This window comes from Gallus gallus, chromosome 2, assembly GCF_016699485.2.
Source record: "Gallus gallus isolate bGalGal1 chromosome 2, bGalGal1.mat.broiler.GRCg7b, whole genome shotgun sequence".
Taxonomy (NCBI): domain Eukaryota; kingdom Metazoa; phylum Chordata; class Aves; order Galliformes; family Phasianidae; genus Gallus; species Gallus gallus.
In genome coordinates, this window is record NC_052533.1 from 75,303,858 (window position 1) to 75,325,662 (window position 21,805).

Consider the following 21,805-nt stretch of genomic DNA (forward strand, 5'->3'; position numbering starts at 1 on the left):
TGAAGAAGAAAGGTAGCTTAGAACTGGAAATTTTCAGGGAAGGGCAACAAAGGTGATCACTGCTGCAAAAGTGCTACCGTCCAAAGAATGATCATGATATGACTCTTTAGCCTCAAAACACAGACAAGTTAGGAAGTGGCATGGTGACAGCTGGATGCAGAGTCAGTAATCATACAATAACTGTAGGTCATTGATAGGACAAGGGAAGTGATTCTTCCTCTCCTTTCATGATTTGTGAGACCACATAAGGAATACTATGTCAAGTTTTGGGCTGCCCAATATTAGACACTTGCTGATGTACTGGAAGGAGGCCAAAGGCTCCCTAGAAGGAGAGGCTGAGAGAGCTGGGTTTGTTCACTCTTGGAGACAGAAGGTTCACAGAATGTCTAGACCAGGTTGCTCAAAGCTCCATCCAGCCTGGCCTTGGGTGCCTCATCCTGTTTCTACATGGCCTTATATGTACATGTGGCCTTTTATCTCCCCAGCTTTCCTGTAGGCCCCCTTCAGGTACTGGAATGCCATCATAAGGTTTTCCCAGAGCCTCTTCTTCTCCAGGCTGAAAAGCCCCAGCAAACTGGAAAACACAGAACAGATCTTTTTAAACTCATTTTTAAACTATGTTAAACAACATACCTAGCGTATCAAGGTTCTTGTTTACCTCTCAAGATCTGTCCTTGTCATCTGGGATAGATTCCGATTTTTCGTAGGTCTCGAGAGGTAAACAAGAACCTCAGTCTTCTACGTTTTGTCAGATTGATGCTTAACATATTTTCACTCTTTAATAAATGTCCTTTTTTTAACTAAAGACATGTCTTGCTTTTGTCCTCAACCTCATTTTCATTGGTTTTAAAATCATTGATATAACTGGTTGTGACAAACGTTTGTAATGGAGCCAGCAATTTAGGCTGGAAATAACTTTTTGACCCTGACACCAGACCAGAAACACTCCTTAGAGTTCCACACAACACCTTCTTCTGGATGTGTGGTTCGACAACATACTGGCACCTCATAAAATGGAGAGCAAGTGAAAAAGATAGATAGCCATCAAAGCTTTTAAAGTATCAGATTCCTTGAGTATGGGATTGGACTGTGACAGCAAGAATTCACAGTCTTCTTTGGATTCAGTTTATTCTCGGTGGTGAAAGACTAACCACTTTAGTTACAAAGAAAAGTTACTCTGTGTATAATTTTTTCCCAGAGAAAAAAGATCATTTTCAATACATCGGGTCTAAAGGCAGCTCCTGGTAGGTCAGCATCCAGAACAATTCACTGCGCTGCAGAAAAGCTGATTCAGGAGCTGAACTTCAATTTTTTCAAAAAATGCTGTCATTTTGTCCATAACTATCAAGCTGTGCATTTTCCTCTGAAGATATTTTTGATAATTGCATATCGTTTTGAGCTGGAATCCTGAAATCAACACTGTTACTCCGCGCTGACATCAGAATTTTCAGACATGTTTCAGAAGCATTAGAAGGCTTTGATAACTGTAAGCTCCTTTCGTGCAACCGTTTAGAAATCTTTCTCCTCGGGCTTCATCCATCATTTACATCACAGTCCTTGACACCAGAACTGCACTCTCTACTCTAATTCTGTGTGCAGCTGTGTGCTGGGTACCACTCCGAGATTTTTCCTGCACAGATAGCACACAAACCTTTCAAACTCAGGCAGTCAAAACATCAAACTACAGACAGATCAATGCCAGAGAGCATATTTACTGCCACATTTAACATCTAAAATGCAGCGCTTCACAAATGAATGAGCCATCTTTTCTCTCACGCTGATGTTTATACCAGAGTGCTTTCAGTAAGTTCAGTCACATAAATCAGACCAAGCTCAGTCATATAAATCACATCACTAACTATCAACGGTGGAAAAGAAAAGCTGTCATCCATCAATACATGAGGCATGTTTTCCATTAGCTAAATAACAGAAACTGCTCCGGAAGATTTTTTCACTTATTTCCATTCATACCCTTTATGGTGTAGGTCAGGAAAGCAGAGGCCTGTAGTGCAGAATGGAAGCAAGTTTAATCAAGATATGGAAGAGTTGTGTACCTATTGCCTGCTCTGCCCTCTGAAACCACCCTTCATCATCCCTGTTTTCTGGGGAGCAGGGAATCCTTGAACTCTTGTGTCAGATTTAATCAAAGGGACAGGGATATGGAGTCTAAGTGCGGGGGCATTCAATCATATTCCAATCTTCTTAAAAAGCACGGAATATTGGAAAGGGTCACTTACCTAAAATCTGCCGTGGCTGTAATCCTTAGGGCCACAGGACTACAATGCCTTTATCAGCATTTCATAAATTCAATACAAACTAAGACCTAACATTGATTAAAGTCAAATTTAAATAATTTAACCCAAGGGTTCTTTCTGTGGCTAACTATCCCACGCTCTCTTTACAGTGCATGAGGAACACCTGACTTCTATCCCAGCTTATCTTGTAGCTGTTTGGAGTCAGCTAGACTTAGATCCTGAATAGGTCAGCCCACAATACCAAAATAACTGAATGCTGGCACGGGAAAGATAGCTGCTACTGGCTAAGCTGGGGAAGGTTTGACAGTATTATGGACAGCATTAACCACAACAAGCAGCTTGGCACGCACAACAAATCATCCTAAAATGGCTTGAAAGAAGGACAACTGCTTTTCCTCCTTGTCAGAGGTCCCTATTTTTACTCTCACTTACTCATAAAATTCCCTCTACTCCCACTCCCTGAAAGAGGCAATCAGAATCTGCAGGCGTCCACTGCAGCCTAGAGAGCAGGAGGGGTGCTAGAGCAGCATCAGAGAGCTCGGCAGCTAAGCAGCAGCCTGCACACCTAGAAGACAGCTGCCTATTTGCCAGCACTGGAAGGACACACTGTCTTTTCAGGGCAAAGCTCCACTCATCAGCAAAGGGCTGAAGCAAAACAACAAAGTATTTGTTGTTCCAGCCTTGCTGAAGCTCCATCCCAGGCCTTACTTTTCCATCCATGTGTCGTTGGGTTACAAGCAAAGTCTGCCTCTTTCCTTTTACTCTCTCAGACCTTCATAAACAATACCTAATCACTTTCATACACTCACAGGCACGTGGAAGCATAAGCAACAGAACTCCTTCCTAAGGTCATCTGCTCAAACCACACAGAGCTGGAAATCCACAGCCAATCACAGCTGAACCAACTCCTCTTCTTCTGTCTTTCTTTACCTCAGAGAAATAAAAGGTACGCTCACCTCTAAGTGAACAGGGCTCCTTTTGCTGCAGTGGTCAAGTGAAAGAGTGTGTGTACACAATGAAGCTTGAAATAGATGTTAACCTACAATCCAAAATTACTGTATTTCTGTTCGTTTTCACTGCAAGAGCCAAGTATTTAAGGGGTTGCCAGATTTCATGCAGCTCACACTGACAGACACGTTCTTTGAATCCCATTTTGCCTGTTTGGCAATTGATGCTCAAGGGACGTATCTCCATGGGTGTGCCCTCTGGGGTTTGAAGTTGGCCTCTTGTCCTGTGTAACAAGATGGAATGGCCTCAAGTTGCGCCAGGGGAGGTTCAGGTTGGATACTAGGAAAAATTTCTTCTCAGAGAGTGGTGAGGCCCGGGAACAGGCTGATCCAGGGAGGTGGTGGAGTCACTGCCCCTGGGTGTGTTGAAGAAACATGAACCGAGGGACGTGGTTTAGCGGGCATGGTGGGGATGGGTTAATGGTTGGACTGGATATCTTAATGATCTTTTCCAATCTAAATGACACGAGCGGCACCTCGGGCCGTACGTTGCGCCGGCAGTCCCCCGCCACCGCCGCCCGCCGCCCGCCGCCCGCCGCCCGCCGCCCACCTCCAGGCACCGCCCTCAGCCCCGCCCTCCCCATGCACCTGCCACGCGCACGCGCAGCCCCTCGTGACACCTGCCGCGGTGACGTCACCGCCTCCGGTCGGGGTGGGGGCGCGGGGAGGGAACGGCCGTCCCGCTCTGCCCCGCCTCCCGCCCGTTCGGCCCAGCCCAGTCCGGCCCGGCCCGGCCGCCGCCACCCAGCCATGGCGAGCGCGGCGCCCGCGCGGCCGCGGCAGCCGGAGACGGGCGGGGAGAGCGGCGGCGGGCGGGAGCGGCCGCATGGCCCGCAGGATGCGGCCCCGGCAGAGGTGTCGGGCGGGGCCGGGGCGGCGGCGGCTCTGCTCGGGGAGACGGGTCTGGCGGTGGGCTGCTGCATCGCGGCGGCGCTGAGCTGGGAGCGGCCCCTCCACAGCCTGGGCGGCTTCGTCTGCGCCAACCTGCTCTTCTGGTGAGCGCGCCGGGCGCGGGGGGACGCCCTGCAGGGGTACAGCACGGCTCTCCTCCCCGCCCCGGGAGGAGCCTGGGCCGTTCCCGCAGCCCCCGGGTCTCCGAGGGCCCACCTGCGCCGTCGCTGTCCCGCTTGCAGCCGTCGGGACGGCTGTGGCCGTCGCAGAGCAGGTGCGGCTGAGCGCCGGGCCTCCGCTGCCGTGCGGTTGTGACGGCCGGCGGCGTTGGGCCAGCGCTATGCTGCTGCGGGGTGCCTTCCCTCAGGGCTTGCTTTAGGTGCCTGTGCTTCTCCCAGTCGGCGGCCTGGTCAGCCCTGATGGAGGGGTGGCGGTGGGAATGATGCTGCAGCGCACCGAGCCTGCCTTTCCGGCTCAAGTTTCTCTAGTCGGGTGTCGTTTGGTTGACAGAACTCGGAAATTCACAGAGATGGCTCCGTTGTTATGTTTGTAGCACGTCTTCTGATTATTTCTGTAGGGGGAAAAAAAAAAAAAAAAAAAGCTTGCCTTTGTGAAACTTCTTCAGAACTTCCCCCTGACCTTAGAGAGGTTTGTGTGTTAGGACTCCATGTAATCGTACGGCTGAGGCCCTAAGACTGAATCCTGTAAGGGCAGCCTGAGGGAGCTGGGGGAATCGCTTGGTGAAGAGAAGGCCCTGGGGAGACCTCATCACAGCCTTCCAGTACTTGAAGGGAGCTGAGGGACAGGATGGAGACCGGCATGGGCATATAGTGGCAGTGTAAGGGGGCACAGTTTGAAAGAGGGGAAACTTAGATTAGATCTCAGGGAAGTTTTTCACTGAGAGGGCAGTGAAGTGCTGGCACAGCTGCCCATAGAAGCTGTGGTGCCCCATCCCTGAAGGCACGCGGGGCCAGATTGGATGGGGCACTGAGCAGCCCGAGCTGCTGGGTGGCGGCCCTGCCCACAGCATGGGGTTGCGGCTGAGTGGGCTTTGAGGTCCCTTCATACTTGAATCCCAATTCTGTGAACTTGAACTGTGTTTCCAGTGCCCAGCGCTTCCTCCTTTCCTCTCCAATGAACAAGAGGCCACCAAGCAAATAAGTGGATTAACTGCGAACTCCACCTAGTTCCCCATAACCGAGTGGTGATCCAAGTCACACAGAGAGAGCTTTCAGAAGCTTTGCATTGCATGAGAAGATATCTCTGCAGATATTTCCAAAACCACTTCGTCCTCTCAAATCCTAGGAGCAGAGCGTGTGTCATGTGTAATCTAAGTTGACTTTTGTTATCAGTCTTGCTCTTAAGTGCCCTTGTAAGTCCTTTCACTGGGAAAATTATGTGGTTCTGCTCTCAGAGCTCCCTTGTTCTGACAGCAATTTGAAGGGTCATAATGCGTGATGTTTCCTTGAAATTGACTCTGATAAAATCGAGGGCGGTGTTTAACTGGTTTCATTTCTGTGCCTCAAGGAGTAATAGCTGCTGGACAACCTGTTTGCTATTCTTTTGTCCACGTGTATAGTGCATGCAGTGTATACTGGGTGCAGAAAATCTCACAGTCCTACTGCAGCTTGTGAAGTGACCTGTGGTTGAAGTTATTTTGTCAGGACTTGTAGCTCACTCTACTTTCTTAGTGTCAAAATGAGTCAGAAGTCAGTGCAGGGATTGCTTTTATTTTGGTGATATTGCTGTCCCTCCTTGAAAAGCTCATCCCTGATGCCAGGGGAGCTGAGAGACAAACTGGGGAGCTATGCAGTAAAATTCTATGGTTTGAAACTGAAGAACATCAGGAATGATCTCGTCAGCAAACCTCTGAAAGCTGACACTGAAAATTAAACACTGGTTTAAATCTGGTCTCGCGTTTCTCTCCCTCGATGTGTTGGCATCGTTTATCTGCAGTGCAGCGTGCTTGCTGCCTCTGTTTCCCTCTGGAGCTCCAGTCCAGCTGGTCAGCCTGGTTGCTGTGACTCAGCTCAAGCCAAGACACAGCATTGGGTGTGAGTGGAGCCCAGCTGCCTGCGGAGCCTGTCTTCTCAGCACTCAGTGCTGACAGCACTCTGGGCTGGAGGAGCGCTGCCGGTTAGTGCCTCAGTGCTGCCGTCCTGTGCCTGGAATACCCCCCATCCCTCTGCAGCTTGTGCTCTCAGGGCATAGGGCCTCGATCCTCAGTGCTCCTTGAGATTGAGAGAAATGCAGAAGGATGGCTGGGGGCTTCTTTTGCTGTATGAGCAGTATTGGTAGTGGAAGGAGGAACGGGTGATGAAGTTTAATTTCAGTGCTTTCCGACTGTTGGAAGAGTAGTGATGGTTCCTTCCTCCCACCCATTTAATTTTGGGGGGCAGTGTCTTTCCTCTGTTACTTTAGTTCCTGGATGTATGTTTGTCATTCAGAACCCTTTGTGCACAAACTGTTGCAGTATGAGCTGCTGAGGGTTAACAATTTCTCTGCCTCATCACAAAACCTTTGTTACATTTGATGGTAACCTCTTCCCCCTGAGAAGTCTTTCACCCAGATGCTGTATATGAATGCATTTTTGATATTTACTACTGAAATAGCATTCTTGTGGTACAAGAGATTTGCTAATTTAATTTCCCCATTTTTTTGCAAAGTTCCTTTATTTTTGAATACTGCAAATAAATCATCACGGACTGTTTAACGAGGCAGAAAGCACATTGTTCTCAATAGCGACTGATGGATGTTCTTGGACTGCAAATTACTCTGCCATGTTTTAGTTTCCTGGGCTTTCTCATGCCAAGACTGCACTGAACTTCAGACCCAGCAAAAGCTTATGCTGTATGCTTTACTTCTGCTGCAGGTAGCTTATAAACTGAAGTCAAACTGCCACATAAGAAAATAAGGTGGTTCTTTTTTCCCCTGTTTTAGACATATAGCACTGAGTGGCTCTTCCCAGAGCAGGCACTCTCAGTGCTGGTGCCAGAAGTTTAGTACAGGCATCTGAAGTGTCAGGCTGCCAGCTGATAACTTTGAGTCATAGGAATGATCTTAGGCAAACATTAACAGTCAAATCTTAGCTTTTAGTCTAGAATCTTAGCTAAGTTATTACCTTCTGTGTGTACTGGGGGGGGGGGGGGGGGGGGGCGTGGATAATGCTATTTTTGTTTTATTCTCCCAGTCTGTCATCTGTTTGCTTGGTGTGCTTTAATAATTATCCAACTTGCTTTAAGATTTCCTATTGAATTGTTTCTTACTTGAAATCTCTGCTTGCTAATGACAGTGCTTACTGTGGAGGGATCTCAACCTTTTCATTCCTTCATTTATTCTTGTGAAGTAAGAAAATCGTTCTGGCTAGGCAGTTATTTCAGGTGTTGGCCTGCAAACTCAGCTCTCACTGCTACATCTTGATGGATAACTTACCTCTAAAGCATGGTGGAGTTGGTGGATTTGGGAATCTCACTTTTATTCTCTGATGGCTTTTAGGAAGCTCACTGCTTACAAAATACAACTTTTCTTGTCTGTATCAGGAGGCATTCTGTGCTGCTGATGTTATTCCTAGGAGGCTGAGGAGGCTGGTGTTGTTCAGTCAGTGCAGGTACTGCCTGGGGGCTTTAGGCCAGTGGTTGTTTTTCCCCACATGTTTGTGTGGAGCTTTTCTTAGTGATGATTCGCTTGGAACTTCTTGTGAAAGGAGTGTGGGGCTTTTGCCCAACCAAGCTACACCATATTACCAGTGTGCCACCAGATCATAGAATCACAGAACGGTTTGGGTTGGAAGGGACCTTTAAGACCATCTAGTTCTAACCCCCTGCTATAGGCAGGGACACCACCCATAGACCAGGTTGCTCAGAGCCTCATCCAGCCTGGCCTTGAATGCTCCCTGGGAGGGGGCATCCACAGCCTCACTGGGCAACCTGTTCCAGGGTCTCACCACCCTCACAGTAAAGGATTTCTTCCTGACATCTAGTCTAAGTCTACCCTCTTCCATTTTTAAAGCCATTTCCCCTCATCCTGTCGCTACCTGACCTTAAAAAAAGTCCCTCCCCAGCTTTCCTGTAGGCCCCTTCAGGTACTGGAAGGCCTCCATTAGTAAGACATACAGAGACTTTGTATCAATTGTATTGGCTATCTAAATTTGACTTCTCTTTTCACTTAAACATCTCTGGATTTTTGGTGAGTCCAGGTTTTGAAACTGCAGGTAGCGATGGTGTGCTCCCTGCGGCTTGAATTCAGCTCACACTCTTCCAGAACTGTTTCAGCTGTTTCCAAATCCTTTTCTTGTCGAACGGATGCTTTCCCAAAAGCTTCCCACGCTTTCTGAAGTCAAGTTAATGTTCTGATAGCAATGTAAGCTGTGATTGAATTGCAGGGGCTACTTGTTTTCACTTGGGCAGCTTTAAGCTTACGTTTACTTTTCCAACACGTTATTAAAATTTTAGAAGGCTTCAAAGGTGAAGTGGAATGGAAGGCTAAATCAATTTAATTAAGAAAAAAAAAGCACCATTATCTCAACAGCTTTTTCGTGACAACTTGCATAGTTCTGGCTGAGAGGTTGGTTTACTGGAATGAAAATTGACATTGTTTAAGAGCCAGGCTGGGTTACATAAAAAACCTGGCCACTTGACAGTGTTTTTTCAACCACTCAGCAGAAAATAGGATCAATCAGAAAATAAATCAAGGAGGATAATTGAGGAGCTGAGGGAAAGGGAGCATTACTGAATAATTAAGGACCAAATCCAGGATGAGGACTTTATGGAAGATGGAAATCCTAAACCAAGCAGAATTGCAACACGGCTTGGGTTTGTAGTTCCCTCATGACACAAAGGCATTCTGCATCTGACAGTAGTTGTGTCGAGAGAGAAATTATTTATATATATATATCTATTTGTAGCTCTAGGTGACAAGACCTTTAAAATAGCAAGTGTAATCCTGAGAACAATAGAAGTTCTAGGGGGATATGCTGTGCTCCATGGGAGATGTTACAGGACTAATGAGAGCTTTAGAGAAAAGGAGATTTAGGGCAGTGTGGTGGAGGTGGATTTTTTAGCGTCAAACTCCTGTATGAGAAAATGGGATTAAGAGTTCTTCTGGACTTTCCCAGAGTATGGGTTAATTGAGGTCATCTGGGCACATTTGTACAAGAATAAAGGAAGCCAGGTTCTTGGATTTTTTGTGTTGAATTCAACATACTTTTAACTCATGGAAGCATCTCCTGTTTTCACTAAAGTAATGGTAGCGTTTGATGTCACGGTAGACTCAGAAGGTTGTTTAGGTCACTTAAACGTCCTCCTTTTGAATGCTCTTATTTTAAATGCCTATCTGAATAGAATCGGTTACGGTAAATCTGATCTATAAGCCACAGAGGTAGTTCTAACTACTGCTTTCCCCAGGAGGTTTTCCTGCAGGCAGTGGAGTGTTTCGTTATTCATCCTATTCCCCATATCACCATTCCACTTGCAAATTTACCACTTATAAGTAAGTTTCTCTACGATGATTGAATGCAGAGCATTTGAAAGGATTTTTTTTATTGTGTTTTAGCTTAGAGAATCATGGTGTTCTCATTTTGGTTTAGACTTGTATATAAGATAAAAACCTTGTTTCCTGTAGTTGAGGTAGAGAGAATAAGCCATCTGAATTCTTATCCTTTGTCTTAGTGACTTCTAGCTAATAATCGTAATTCTGTAGAAGTTTTCAGCAGTCTTTGCCTTTTGTGCTGCTTCTACAGGTGGCTGCCAAGTTACAATAGATTGAGTTGGTGGGAATCTTTCTTGTGATGGGAGTTAATTTACTACTCCTATGAAGAAAGGTTGAGGGAGCCGGGCTTGTTTAGCTTGGAGAAGAGAAGGTTTTGGGGAGATCTCATTATGGTTTTCTAGTACTGGAGGGGAGTGTATAAACAGGAGGGGGAATGGCTGTTTACGAGGGTGGACAGTGATAGGACAAGGGGGAATGGTTTTGAACTGAGACGGAGAGGTTTAGGTTAGATATTAGGAGGAAGTTTTTCACACAGAGGGTGGTGACGCACTGGAACAGGTTGCCCAAGGAGGTTGTGGGTGCCCCATCCCTGGAGGCATTCAAGGCCAGGCTGGATGTGGCTCTGGGCAGCCTGGTCTGGTGGTTGGCGACCCTGCGCATATCAGGGGGGTTGAAACTCGATGATCATTGTGATCTTTTTCAACCCAGACTGTTCTATGATGATTCCAAAATCTTTATTTCTAGGAGGTTTTCTAGGGAGCGGCTGTCCAGGTTGATGGATGCCATTTGTGCTTTCTGGCTGAACAAATACAGTCTTAATCTATTGTATAAAACCTGGCAAATAAACCTCTTGAATAAAAGGTTGAAGATTGAATTGTCTTTGTCTTTATCAATGAAGCAATTAAAGAGAGTGCTGCAGGTTTTAGAGTAGTGGTTGTGTTCTCTTCTGGTTTTTGTTTGCTTGGTTATATATATTTTTTAGTATTATTTTTATGTATTTAATGACAGAATTTTTAGTCGTTAGGCACTATCGGATGGAAAATGTCTTGGCTGGCTGGTAAGTCATGAAATGACTACTTTCCAGTTCTTCATTCTATTCTTGTTTGAGTGTTTTATTAATATCTTAAGATGTCTGTGCTCTTGGGTGCCACACTTACTGAGGGAAAACTTAAAGTGAAAAAGGTGTTTGTTCCAACTCCGTATCTGAGCAGCGAGTTGCACTTTTCTCCACGACATGGAAAGTATTTTTAAACTTTGAAAATGTGAAGAACCGAAGGAGCATTTTGTTACAGTAATTCACGTATTTTCAACTAACCTCAACTGTTTATCTTCAAAATGGCAGACACTGACTGTGTAATGTAACCGACTGTTGGAAATATGGATTCATGTGCTGTGATTTCTTTGAGAAAGCTCTTCCTTGATTGGGCATCAGAATTTGTTGTAAGCAGGTTGCTGCTGATCAGCCTAGCAGTACGCATGGAAGAATGGCCTACATTCGACTTCAAACAAGAAACAGTCATGTCCAGGAAAGAGTTGCGACCACGTTACTTCCTTATCTGCTTGCATCACTGTAGACTTCTTTCTGAAACTGACAGGCCAAGAAATAGAAGCTGTTGTGCTTTAAGGTTCTGAGTTTAGTGTTTTACAGTAAGGGATTAGTCATCCACTTTTAATGGAATAAAAGTCACAGAATGAGAATATATTGCAGGTCGGTAGGGAAGAAGTTTGGGAGGTCTCTAGTTCATCCTCTAGCTCAACAGAGAGCAGTACTTAGCCCATAACAGGTGGTTCGGGGCTTTGCAATGAAAGCCTTCAAGGATGGAAATTACACATCTGTGTGCAGCCACTCCTTACTATCCTAACAGTCAAAAATTGATCTCCCTCCTGTGTCATTTTATGACCATGGTTTCTCAGTTTTCCACAGTAGTTCAGTAGCAGCCTTGGATGCATCTTCTTTACAGCCTCTTGCAGATACTGGAAAACTGCTGGTACGTTTCCCCCAAAGCCTTCATTTTTTCCAGGCTGGAGAAGTCCAAGTTCCTCAGTCTCTTATCACAAGGCAAGTGCTCCAGCTCATCCCCTCCTTCATCCCCAGCTCCATTCTGCTGATTGTCTGCTGAATTTGCTCTTGATTACTGGTATATTGGGAGACTGATGTACTGGGAGACCCAACACTCACTGAAATATTCCAGGTGTAATTTCTTGATCCCTAAGTAAAGGAGAGAATCACTTCATGTTTCTGCTCTGGCTGAAAGCTGGTGCAGCTTGATACATTATTAGCTGTCCTCACAGTCAGTGAGCACAATTTACTCAGGTTAAACCTACTGTCAAGCAGGATCTGCATATCTTTTTCCACAGAGTATTCCCTCAGCCAGTTAATCCCCAACCTGTTTAAGTGGCAGGGGATTGGCCTGTCCTAGGCACAGAACTTTGCCTTTCTTTGTTGAATTTCATGAGGCTCCTTTCAGCCTCTGCCTCTTGTGTGCTCACTGTTCCTCCCTCCCTCCATCTCCCCCAATTTTGTGTTAGTAATAAACTTAATGAGAGTGTACTGGATCACCTTTTGTTAGGTCATAGATGAACTTAGGAAACAGGACCAGTCCTTTGATAGCCCTCTGAGGAGCTCAACTTGTAACTGGCCTCAAGGAAGAGCACAAACCATTAACATGACAGTATTCACTGAGCCTGGCAATATAATGAGTTTTTCACCCATCTAAGCAGTCCTCCCATCCAGATTGCTGGAGACTGTCAAAAGCCTTTCTTATGTCAAGGTGGATTAAGTACTGCTCTCACCCCTCATCCATAAATTTAGTCATTTTAGCATAGTAAGCACCAGGTAGGTCAAACACAGTTTACTCTTAGAGAATCCATGCTGGCTCTTCCCTGAAGGGGGCCTACAGGAAAGCTGGGGAGGGAATTTTAAGGGCAGGTAGCGACAGGACGAGGGGAAATGGCTTTAAACTGGAAGAGGGTGGATTTAGACTAGATATCAGAACGAAATTCTTTACTGTGAGGGTGGTGAGACCCTGGAACAGGTTGCCCAGTGAGGTGGTGGGTGCCCCCCCTCCCTGGAAGCATTCAAGGCTAGGCTGGATGGGGCTGTGAGCAACCTGGTCTAGAGGGAGGTGTCCCTGCCTACAGCAGGGGGTTGGAACTAGGTGATCTTAAAGAGCCATTCCAACCCAAATCACTCTATGATTCTATGATCATCTTGTCCAGAACCATCAAAGGGATGTGTTGTTTCATTTTCATATGAACTGAAATGAGGATGAGCAGACTATAGTTCCCTGGTTCACTCATGTTGATGTTTGTGGGGATGGATTCTGCTCTTCAGATGTCATTGGCTTTCCCTGATCTCCACTAATTTTGAAGGGTGATGAGAATTGTCCTTTGCAATGATTTTCAGCTCCTCTGAGTGCAGCACATCAGGTTTTGTGGGTTTGGTGGACTTGGAGGATGTTTTATTTATTTGTTTTTAAGAGATCCCTGATTCGGATCTCTTCTGTTATTGGTGGCTTTTCTTCTCTTTGAATGCCATCTCTGAATGCAAAGGGGACCTGGCTGGTGAAGTACGAAGCAAATAAAGCATTAGGTCAGGAAATTGTCAACCCTTTTTAGCAGCAGGACTGACTGTGTTTAGAAATTGTACCTAATGCTCTTCAGAAGCCTAGAATTGCTTCTGTCCTGACAGGTGGCCCTGTCAGAAGATGTCAGAGGAAGTTAACTTATTGGAAAGAGGTAAGGTGTGTGATCTAAAGGTTTCCTCAAGTTATGTAAAGAAAACTTCCTCTTCCTTACTGACACTGTATTACCCTTACTGACCTTTGTTAGGATCCTGACCTACAAGCTCTTAGCCCAGCCTCGCACAGTACCTCTTGAATCGCTCAATACATTTCAATTGTTTCTCCATAGGACAACCTCCCCACCTGTAGAATTGTGGGGAACAACATCTGGGTCTTCATAACCTTTGTGATTGCCTCCAGAGCTCTGTAGTCCCTGTTTGTTTTTCCTGTTGTTACAGTTCTCTCTCCACAGTGTCACTGGTGCCTACATGCATGAACAAGGTGACCTGAAGGTCAGGGCACAGACAAACAGCAGACTTCTCATGACAGCATGTTTTTTGGCACTGTTTGCTTCCATTCCCTTCAGAAGATGATCTTCAGCCCCTTAACACCTTGTGCTTCCCCTTGGTATTAGTGCTATGTTAAGGCCCCGTTGGCTTCAAGGCTCTCTTAATGGAGCTGCCTTCCCTGTACTGACTATTACAGCGTGTCACAGTACTGATTTTTGTGCATTCAGTTCAAGGGGCAGAGAAGGAACTGGTCTGCTGCCGCAAGAGGACTCAGGCTCTCCCATCTTGGGAGTCCTCCTTCGAGGTCTACCTAACTTTCCTGTTTTGCACTGCCTGAACTTGAGCTGCTGCTTCTACAAGATACCATGTAAATCACCTGTTTGTAGAGTCATAGAAGGCTGTAAGTTGGGAAGACAACAGTATGTCAGCCAGTCTGACTTCTTGCTAGAAGTAGGTCCAGTTAGGTCAAGTTACTCAGATGCTTAGCTAATCGTTAGAGTTCATGCTCCCCAGTGATCTGCCCTTTGCTCACTACCTCCAGTAACTTTTCCATTTGGCTGCTCTAAATGTCAGCCAGAGGACGCCTCACAGGTGAGACCAGGTGAGCGGTCTGAAGCACTTCTAGCTGCCCTAAAACCAGATGTCTGCATCTGAATCTTTGTCTGAGTGAAGGCCTTAAAAATACTGTATACAGTGTATGATGGTGTCATTCTGGACCCTCTCAGTTTTGTCAGGTACGTATGTGTTTTAGAAGTATTCAAGTAAACTCTGTTAATTAAAAGAAGAGGAGGAAAAGAGCCAAAACAGCTAACTCCTAATCATGGGTAAAAGTACTGCTGTGCCACTGTGACTTTTTGTTAATCTGGTTGCTATGCCTCTTGTTGATAATTCCTGTAAGAATTCTGAATCCCTACACCATTAGCATAATACGTGGTTTTCAGATCCCAGCATGTTGGGCTAACCTTTCAATAAGCTGAAAGTAGACACATGCCAAAAAACTAGGGAGAACATTATCAGCCATTGACCCCGAAGGGACTTAAGGGCATAGACTTGTCTGACATATGGCTCACAGTTTTTCTAATCTGCATTGCTGGAGCACCTGAGGGCTGACACACAGCGGCTGTGAGTGAGTTTCTGTGGGATGGCCTTTGTTGCAAACAGTGCGATCCAAATAAAAAATATTGAAAGAATGGAGGAAAGATTGACAACTACCAGCATTAAGACACTAGAAATCCTTAACAATTTGAAGTTCTCCAAATAAGTGAAGAGACCTCATTTGACTACTGTGATAACTGCTCCAAATAGATTGCATTTTTTCCCCAAAAAGTTACGGAGCAGAAAGACTCTAGTATCAAGAATGTAGAATGAGATGGCTTGGAAACATCTTCTAGACAGGATGCTACCTTGCTAATCCTTTTTGCTAATCCTTGTCCATGTTAGTGCAATCGTTTTTAACAGCAGGTGACAGCTGTGATTGCAGTGAAACTATGAGTATGGCTTAGTTGTGACTGTAAAGTAGGTCAGATGCTCTCTGTATTCTTTGGAAGGTAGTAAGCATCTTGTCTTACCTTTAAGAACTAGTAAAATGTGTGTATGTGAATGTGCACATGCATTAACTCCAGTACTGATGTATTTCAACCACTGAGGACTGCCCAGTGTTAACTGTTAAGTTAGAACGTGCTATTTGATCGTATAAAATACTAATGAACAAGCACTAAGAAGAACCTATAGAGTAGTCATAGTATTAATTCTGTACAACTTAAAGCTGCGTTTGTTACAAACAAAGAAATAACATTAAAAATTCTTCAGTTTTCTCTATGGTATCACAAACTCCCCTTCTCCTCCATCATCAGCAAGTTTAGAAAAAAAAAGTAGGTTAGACCAAGTCTTCAGCGCAGTCAAACTTCACTCTTTAACAGAATGAAGGATGCTGAAGGATGAAGATTATTATTTGATTTAATGAGAGCTACTTGTGAGCTGTTATGAAAGTACTTGTAAACATTTTTCCTCTAAACTTCTCTGGTGGTTCTGTTGAGCTAGCTGGAATTGTGGAGTAACTCATCTGAGACTTTTTTTTCCCTATAGACTACTCTTGATTCAAATACCTTTATGGTTCAATTCAGAACAGAACTTTCAGAATGAGCTTATCTGATGGTACTGGAGATCATATCCTGATCTGGTCAACGTGCTTGGGCTTCCTGAATTTCTGAGAACACTGTTAAATATGGAAAGTAGTTTCATGAAGATTTTCTTCGATACAATCCAGTTTTCTCAGGCCTGCAAGGAATACAAGAGCAGTTTTCCACAACTATGTGTCTTTAGTTGAGTAGAAACTCCTAGAAGGCAACTTTCTTTGTATAAAAACCAAGTGTTCAGAGGGTTTGCCTTGGCATCCGCCAGTGCCCCATACTGGATACTTCAGTTTTCCCCTTCGTTCCTACAGGAAAGCTGCCACAACAACTAGTTTTGTGCCCAGTTGTCCTGTTTACAAACCATTTTCATGCTTTGTATGATTGTATTTGTTGTTACTCTTATTTGATCCACTGCACTGGACACTGGCTTCTTATTATTTTTGGCTGTCCTCAGCTTCCATCTTTTATTTGTCTTGAAGTTAGTCACTTTTGCTCTTACCTTGTAAAAGATGCCGATGTGCTCAAAAATAATTACTGTTGTCAGATCTCTGATGTAAGGTGCTTGAAACAAGCTGTTAAAATACTTTTTTCATTTAATTAAACGTTAACAATTTTACACATCAAATCCTTTTTTTCCCCGCAAGTTATGATATTTGTCAGTAAAACAACACTGCTAATGTGGATGCACCTGGAGAGCCGTGTCAGAGTGCATGAGATTATCAGTCATCTCTTGTGAGTCTGGGTCTGTTTGACTCAACTAGGCATGTTGTAAAAACTTTCTGTGATGAAGAACAAAGATCACAAAAGCTCATTATGAAGACAAGTTGGAGTATTGTGCTATGAATGACATGATTTTACCTCATCTTTGCGTTTGAAAGAATCATTTGTGTAAGAATCCGCTGTGAAGTTAGGTCCTGTAAGAAACACAAGGAAATGTTTTAACTTCTGCTGTGTGTGAATAGAAAAAACAGTTTATGTTAATAAAACCTGAACTGATCTAAAAAGTAAAGCTGCTTATGCAGTAATGAGAATACTGTTTTGTATAATTCAGCTGTGCTTAGATAAACGTGTGGACAAAAAAGTCTACTAAAAACTCAATGTATGGTTGAATGAGCCTGTCATGCTTGGAGCTTTTAGTATTTGATTCCTGTGAAAGCACTGAGGGAAGAAACTAAATTTGAGTAATGTCATATTAGTCTATTTTTTCTCTTTATTTTCAATGCTAACAACACCTGTACGTTTATATAGAATTCCAATCAGTTCATGAGAATTTAGTGTTTGTGTTTTTTTTAACATTCTAGGTTTGTTGCGCTGACCCCTTGGAGAGTGTATCATTTGACTTCTCTCATAATACTTGGACTGCTAGTTCTACAGATAATAAAGGATTTGGTGTTATCTAGGATAAAAGGTAAGGCACTATAGTGATAAAATTCCTTGCTTTAACACTCATGTTTCATAGCATATTAGCACATTACTAAATCTTCTTTAATATTATGATACTGGGATTATTGCAGAAATATTGGATGTAATCTATGATGATCTGTTACCATTTTCCATAAAGTTCTTCTATATTTAATAAGCAAGGTACTCAGAGACTTGTTTCAGTGTGAGTATAACCACTATCAGTGAACAGTCATTCTTGTCTCTCAGCTGCTTGATGTGAAAATACATTGTTTTCCTAAAAGCTCCTATCTCTTCTGACTATACACTAGATCTCTGTTGGAAGGTTTGGGAGACCAAACAGGAATCAGTCAACTTTGGAAATAGGTTGAGAAGTGACCTATTTTTTTGGACGGTTGAAATAAATGAAAGAGATTTGTTTCTAGTTTCCAGTTCCAACTGCATTTTCCAGTGCATAAAAACTCTTACGTGAATACTACCAAGTTTGAAAGAGATTGATACTTTAGTGGCTTACTGGCTGTTTTTCATGTTGTTGTTTGTTTTTGTTTAATTTATTTTGTCTTACACTTCATTACTATCTTGAAAATTCTCTGGCAAAATGATTGTCATCTCTCATACTTCTTGTTATTAGGAACATTTTTTGAAGTGACATATTCTGTTTGTTCTTTGATGTTGAATCCAATGCAAGGTGTTTGAAAAATCATTAAGGAATGCAGGAAATAAGCGTCAGAGAATGCATGGTATTCCTCTGCAATATGCAGTCTTTTCATTTTTGACTTCCCCAGCCTATTGTCCCCTGCCAAGTTACAGCAGTTATTCACAAACTTTTTGAAATATTGTTCATTGTCATTGCCTTCTCCAGAACCTTAATTGCTGTTCTGCTACCTGCTTGCTGAGTGGACAACTTAACAAACTTATGATTAGATATTTAGGCTCAATGTTGTGTAAGTTACCTCTAACACTGAATAACCCACCAGTCAGAAGGTAGTGATTTACACAAGTTCTCTCTTAGCTATTACTGCTAACTGATGTTTTCATATTGACCAAATGCAAGATGTACCAGTATTTCCCAAGCTGGCAGAGTGAGAATACCATCCTGTCTTCATCTGGTGTTCTCTTTGGTTTCAATGGGGTTACTCAACCGTTCATCATAGAGATGAAATCAGGAGCACCTCTTTTTCCCAGCTTTATATTCACAGAATGATTATTTTACACCACTTACAAACATTGCCTTCAGTGTTTTTTGTTTATTTTTTAACACAAATTTCATTAATAGTTATTGAAAGAAGAGAATAGAAATATTTCTTCTTGTAGTGATTGAAAATAATTGTCACTCCGAGCAACAAAAGAAATTCTTCCCAGGATAACAATTCTGTACAGCTACTTCCCACCTGCAGCTAGCCACTAGATGGCAAGATTAGTACAGGATCGTAAGGAATGTAGAAAGTGATTGCCGGTTTGTAGTTGTAAAGCAAGAGTCATGTTGGTTATCTTCTACTTCAGTGTGAAAATGTAGCTAGAAACTATTCTTATACTATTAATATTTAAACTGGTATGTTAAGTTTACAGAAAAAGATAAGTTTCCTGACAATTGTCACTCTGGTTTTAACTGTTATGAAGACATCCTTAGCCATTTTGTCCCAGATTTGCACATTTCTACAAATAAAGAAGAAAATACTATGTATGGTTTCTGTTTTAGTGCATTGTGAATCATCTTATGTTCTCACTGTTGCAGGTGCACAGCTTTGGAGGAGCATCACTGACAAGTAGGTACATTTTTTTTTCTAATGTGCTGTTTATTTGGTATCGTCTTTTCTTATAGTCAATCTGGAATTTAAGAGTGTACTTTCCCTGTAATTAAAATAGAAACTGAATTATTTTAGTATCTTTTCTAAGTTTGTTATTGTTTGTTCCAGTTTTAATAACTCTCCGCAAATTATTTTTTTCTGATTTTAATTGTATTCTAGAATAGATCAATGTGTCAAGTACTTCTAGAAATGCTTTTTCTCAATAGGATTGTCAGGTTTTGTGTTTGCTGGGAATCAGTGCTTCCTTTGAATCGAGTTATTAGGGAAAAGTGCAGTGCTGGTTAATGAGGTCATTTTCTTTTAGAGCATCATTATACAAGTGTTGTATGTCTCTGTGCAAGGTAATTTGCAATAAGAGGAGCACAAGATCAGTCTGAAAGTCCATCTAGCCGAGTATCTTCTCTCTAGGAGCAGGAGAAACCTGGCCAGCCATGTAGTGTGTAAGAGCAGGACAAGCTTCTAAGATGATTCTCATGATATATTTTCCCAGTCTCCAGCACCTTCCAGCTAAAAGACTTTGAAGTATCACATAACTTGCATTATCCCTTCACCCCCAAGCCGTGCTGGGTGGACCTCTTCTTCCATGAATTTGTCTTGTTGCCTTTGGCATTACAAGCTTCTGGTATTCACAGCGTCACATAGCACAGAGGCCCACAGCTGAATTTTATGTTATGTGAATAATACAACCTTGTGCCTGTTTACTACTACTACATAATAGCATCTTAATTCCATTCTACCTTTTCTTTTTTGGTTGGGAGAGTTGCTAAACAATCACACTCTATCAATACTCTCCACCGGTCTGTGTCTTCATAAACTTTTATCCTGTCCTGCTAAGTCCACAAATCTGATAATTATGAGAACAGAAGCTTTCTATAGCTTTGGTATCTTCATTGTGCCTTTTGTGACTTTTCTTCCATTTCTGTCATGCTGACGATAAAGGGACAGAGTTAGAGGTTGTGTTCCACTTTCAGAAGACCTTGAACTATGCATTAGAATAAAAACACCCTCATAATAAATCCTAATGTTTGCTTGGATTTTTTTAACCTCTGCTGAGCACTGAATTTATGTTTACATGGACATATAGCAAAGGTCACCTTAATGCCTGTGTGGTAGTTAAGGTTCCTTTTTCAGTATGAGTCTCTTCCTATTTACCTCTCTTTCACCTGTCTTTTGGCAAGCAAGTCACTTGATACATCATTGAAGTTCTGTGATTCTTTGCTGTTGGTCTTCCTCTTTACCAGAATCATTTTGCATAGTAAGGAGACTCTCATCTTACTGATTACCTCTTCCTCCAGAATTTTATCCAAACAGCTCAAAACTATATTTTAGTTTTATATAGGTTGCTCTGAAAGTAATTTATTTTCATGTGAACTACAACATGTCTAACTCTTAATTTCCTGGTATGATGGTTGTGCATGGCTGTCCAGAATATGGCTTGTCATGTCATATCATTGCCATTGCTGAAACATTCCACTCAGCACCTCATTGTGCTTACATCCGCTTCTTGGTCTCCATAAACATTCAGCAAGTGTCAGTGAATGTCAATAGGTGCCATTTTTTTTTGTATGGAGGACTTCAGTGGTGTACCTTTGCTTTGCATGTGCTTCCATGTCAGACGCCATTTTGTCCAACCATCCCTCTGCTGCCATCTGCCACGCAGCAACAAAACATAATGGAATGTTGGTGGGAAAGTTCAGCCTGTACTGCCATACCACCACCATGCACCTCTGACTTTGTGGGCCAACGTCATAAAATAGGAGGTTTTACTTTTGAAACAGCCTTTGTAAGCTAACATGAAAATGGTCTTTCACGTCCAAGCCCAAGGAAAACAAAAAGCAGTGAAGCCCCAGGCCCCAAAGTCTTCCAGTTTCAACCCACTTGAAACAGTTCTTCCAATTTCAACACAGTCAACAGGCATTCAGCAAAACAAAACAAAACCAAACCCAGCAAACTTAAGCACCCACCCTGCAAACAAATGCAAAGTCCTTATGTGAGCACATAAGAGTTCTAACTGGACGTTAGGATGCAACAGTTGAAATATCACTTGTGTTAAGTAAACTCTCAAAGCCACCTTAACACCAGGGGACTGTGAAGTGTCTAAAGAAAAATCTATTTTTAGAGAAGGTATGACACAGTAATACACAATGTCAGTAAAGGCAAATCTGTTCTGTGCAAATGGTCAGAAAATGCAGTGAAGGACATGTATGCCTGTTCTGCACTGCACTGGGAGACTGCAAGCACAATTTCTTAAAGGGGTGTGACAGTTACTGTGTCCTCTGTTTCTGGCTGCAGTGGTGTGTTCTTGCAAAGGAAAAAAGAGCGCTTGGTGTTACTCAATTCTGGTTTTAAAAATTAGTCAGTATCTCATTGTGATGTTTCATGAAGGGTGGCACAGCTTTATGGGGATTTTAGGAGTAAAATGGTGTGCTCTAAGCTTTTATGTTTGCGGTTGACAATTGTGATCATTTGAAATTGGTTGATTAATTATCTTTGTTCTGATACTTGCATTTTTTTTCCACATTCATCTACGTTGTGCATCCCTTCTGCTGCAGGTACACTCTAAGCACTGAACTAAGCATTACGAGTCCTTAAGCAAAGATACTGTTGATTTGTTGCATTTGCTTTCAGTTCTGCTTTGTCTTTATTGAGCACTGCTAATAGGTAGAGCAACATGGCCTTGCTTCCTTTTCATTGTCCTGCTTCAAATGGGAATGCTAGCAGTCTCCCACTTAAAATGTGTCTGTGTAAGGAG

The 21,805-nt window shown here is 43.1% G+C and overlaps 1 protein-coding gene across 1 annotated transcript in view; it reads left to right on the forward strand.

Annotated features, from left to right (window-relative positions):
• The first annotated feature begins 3,877 nt into the window (after window positions 1-3,877).
• FAM134B (family with sequence similarity 134 member B) overlaps window positions 3,878-21,805 on the forward strand; it is a 65,165-nt gene continuing 47,237 nt past the window's right edge. Inside the window, exons 1-3 of the mRNA XM_003640778.6 lie at window positions 3,878-4,257; window positions 17,146-17,252; window positions 18,981-19,011. Of these exons, the coding sequence (XP_003640826.2) occupies window positions 4,013-4,257; window positions 17,146-17,252; window positions 18,981-19,011 (383 nt within the window). The 5' untranslated portion in view covers window positions 3,878-4,012. The remainder of the gene's footprint in view (window positions 4,258-17,145; window positions 17,253-18,980; window positions 19,012-21,805) is intronic.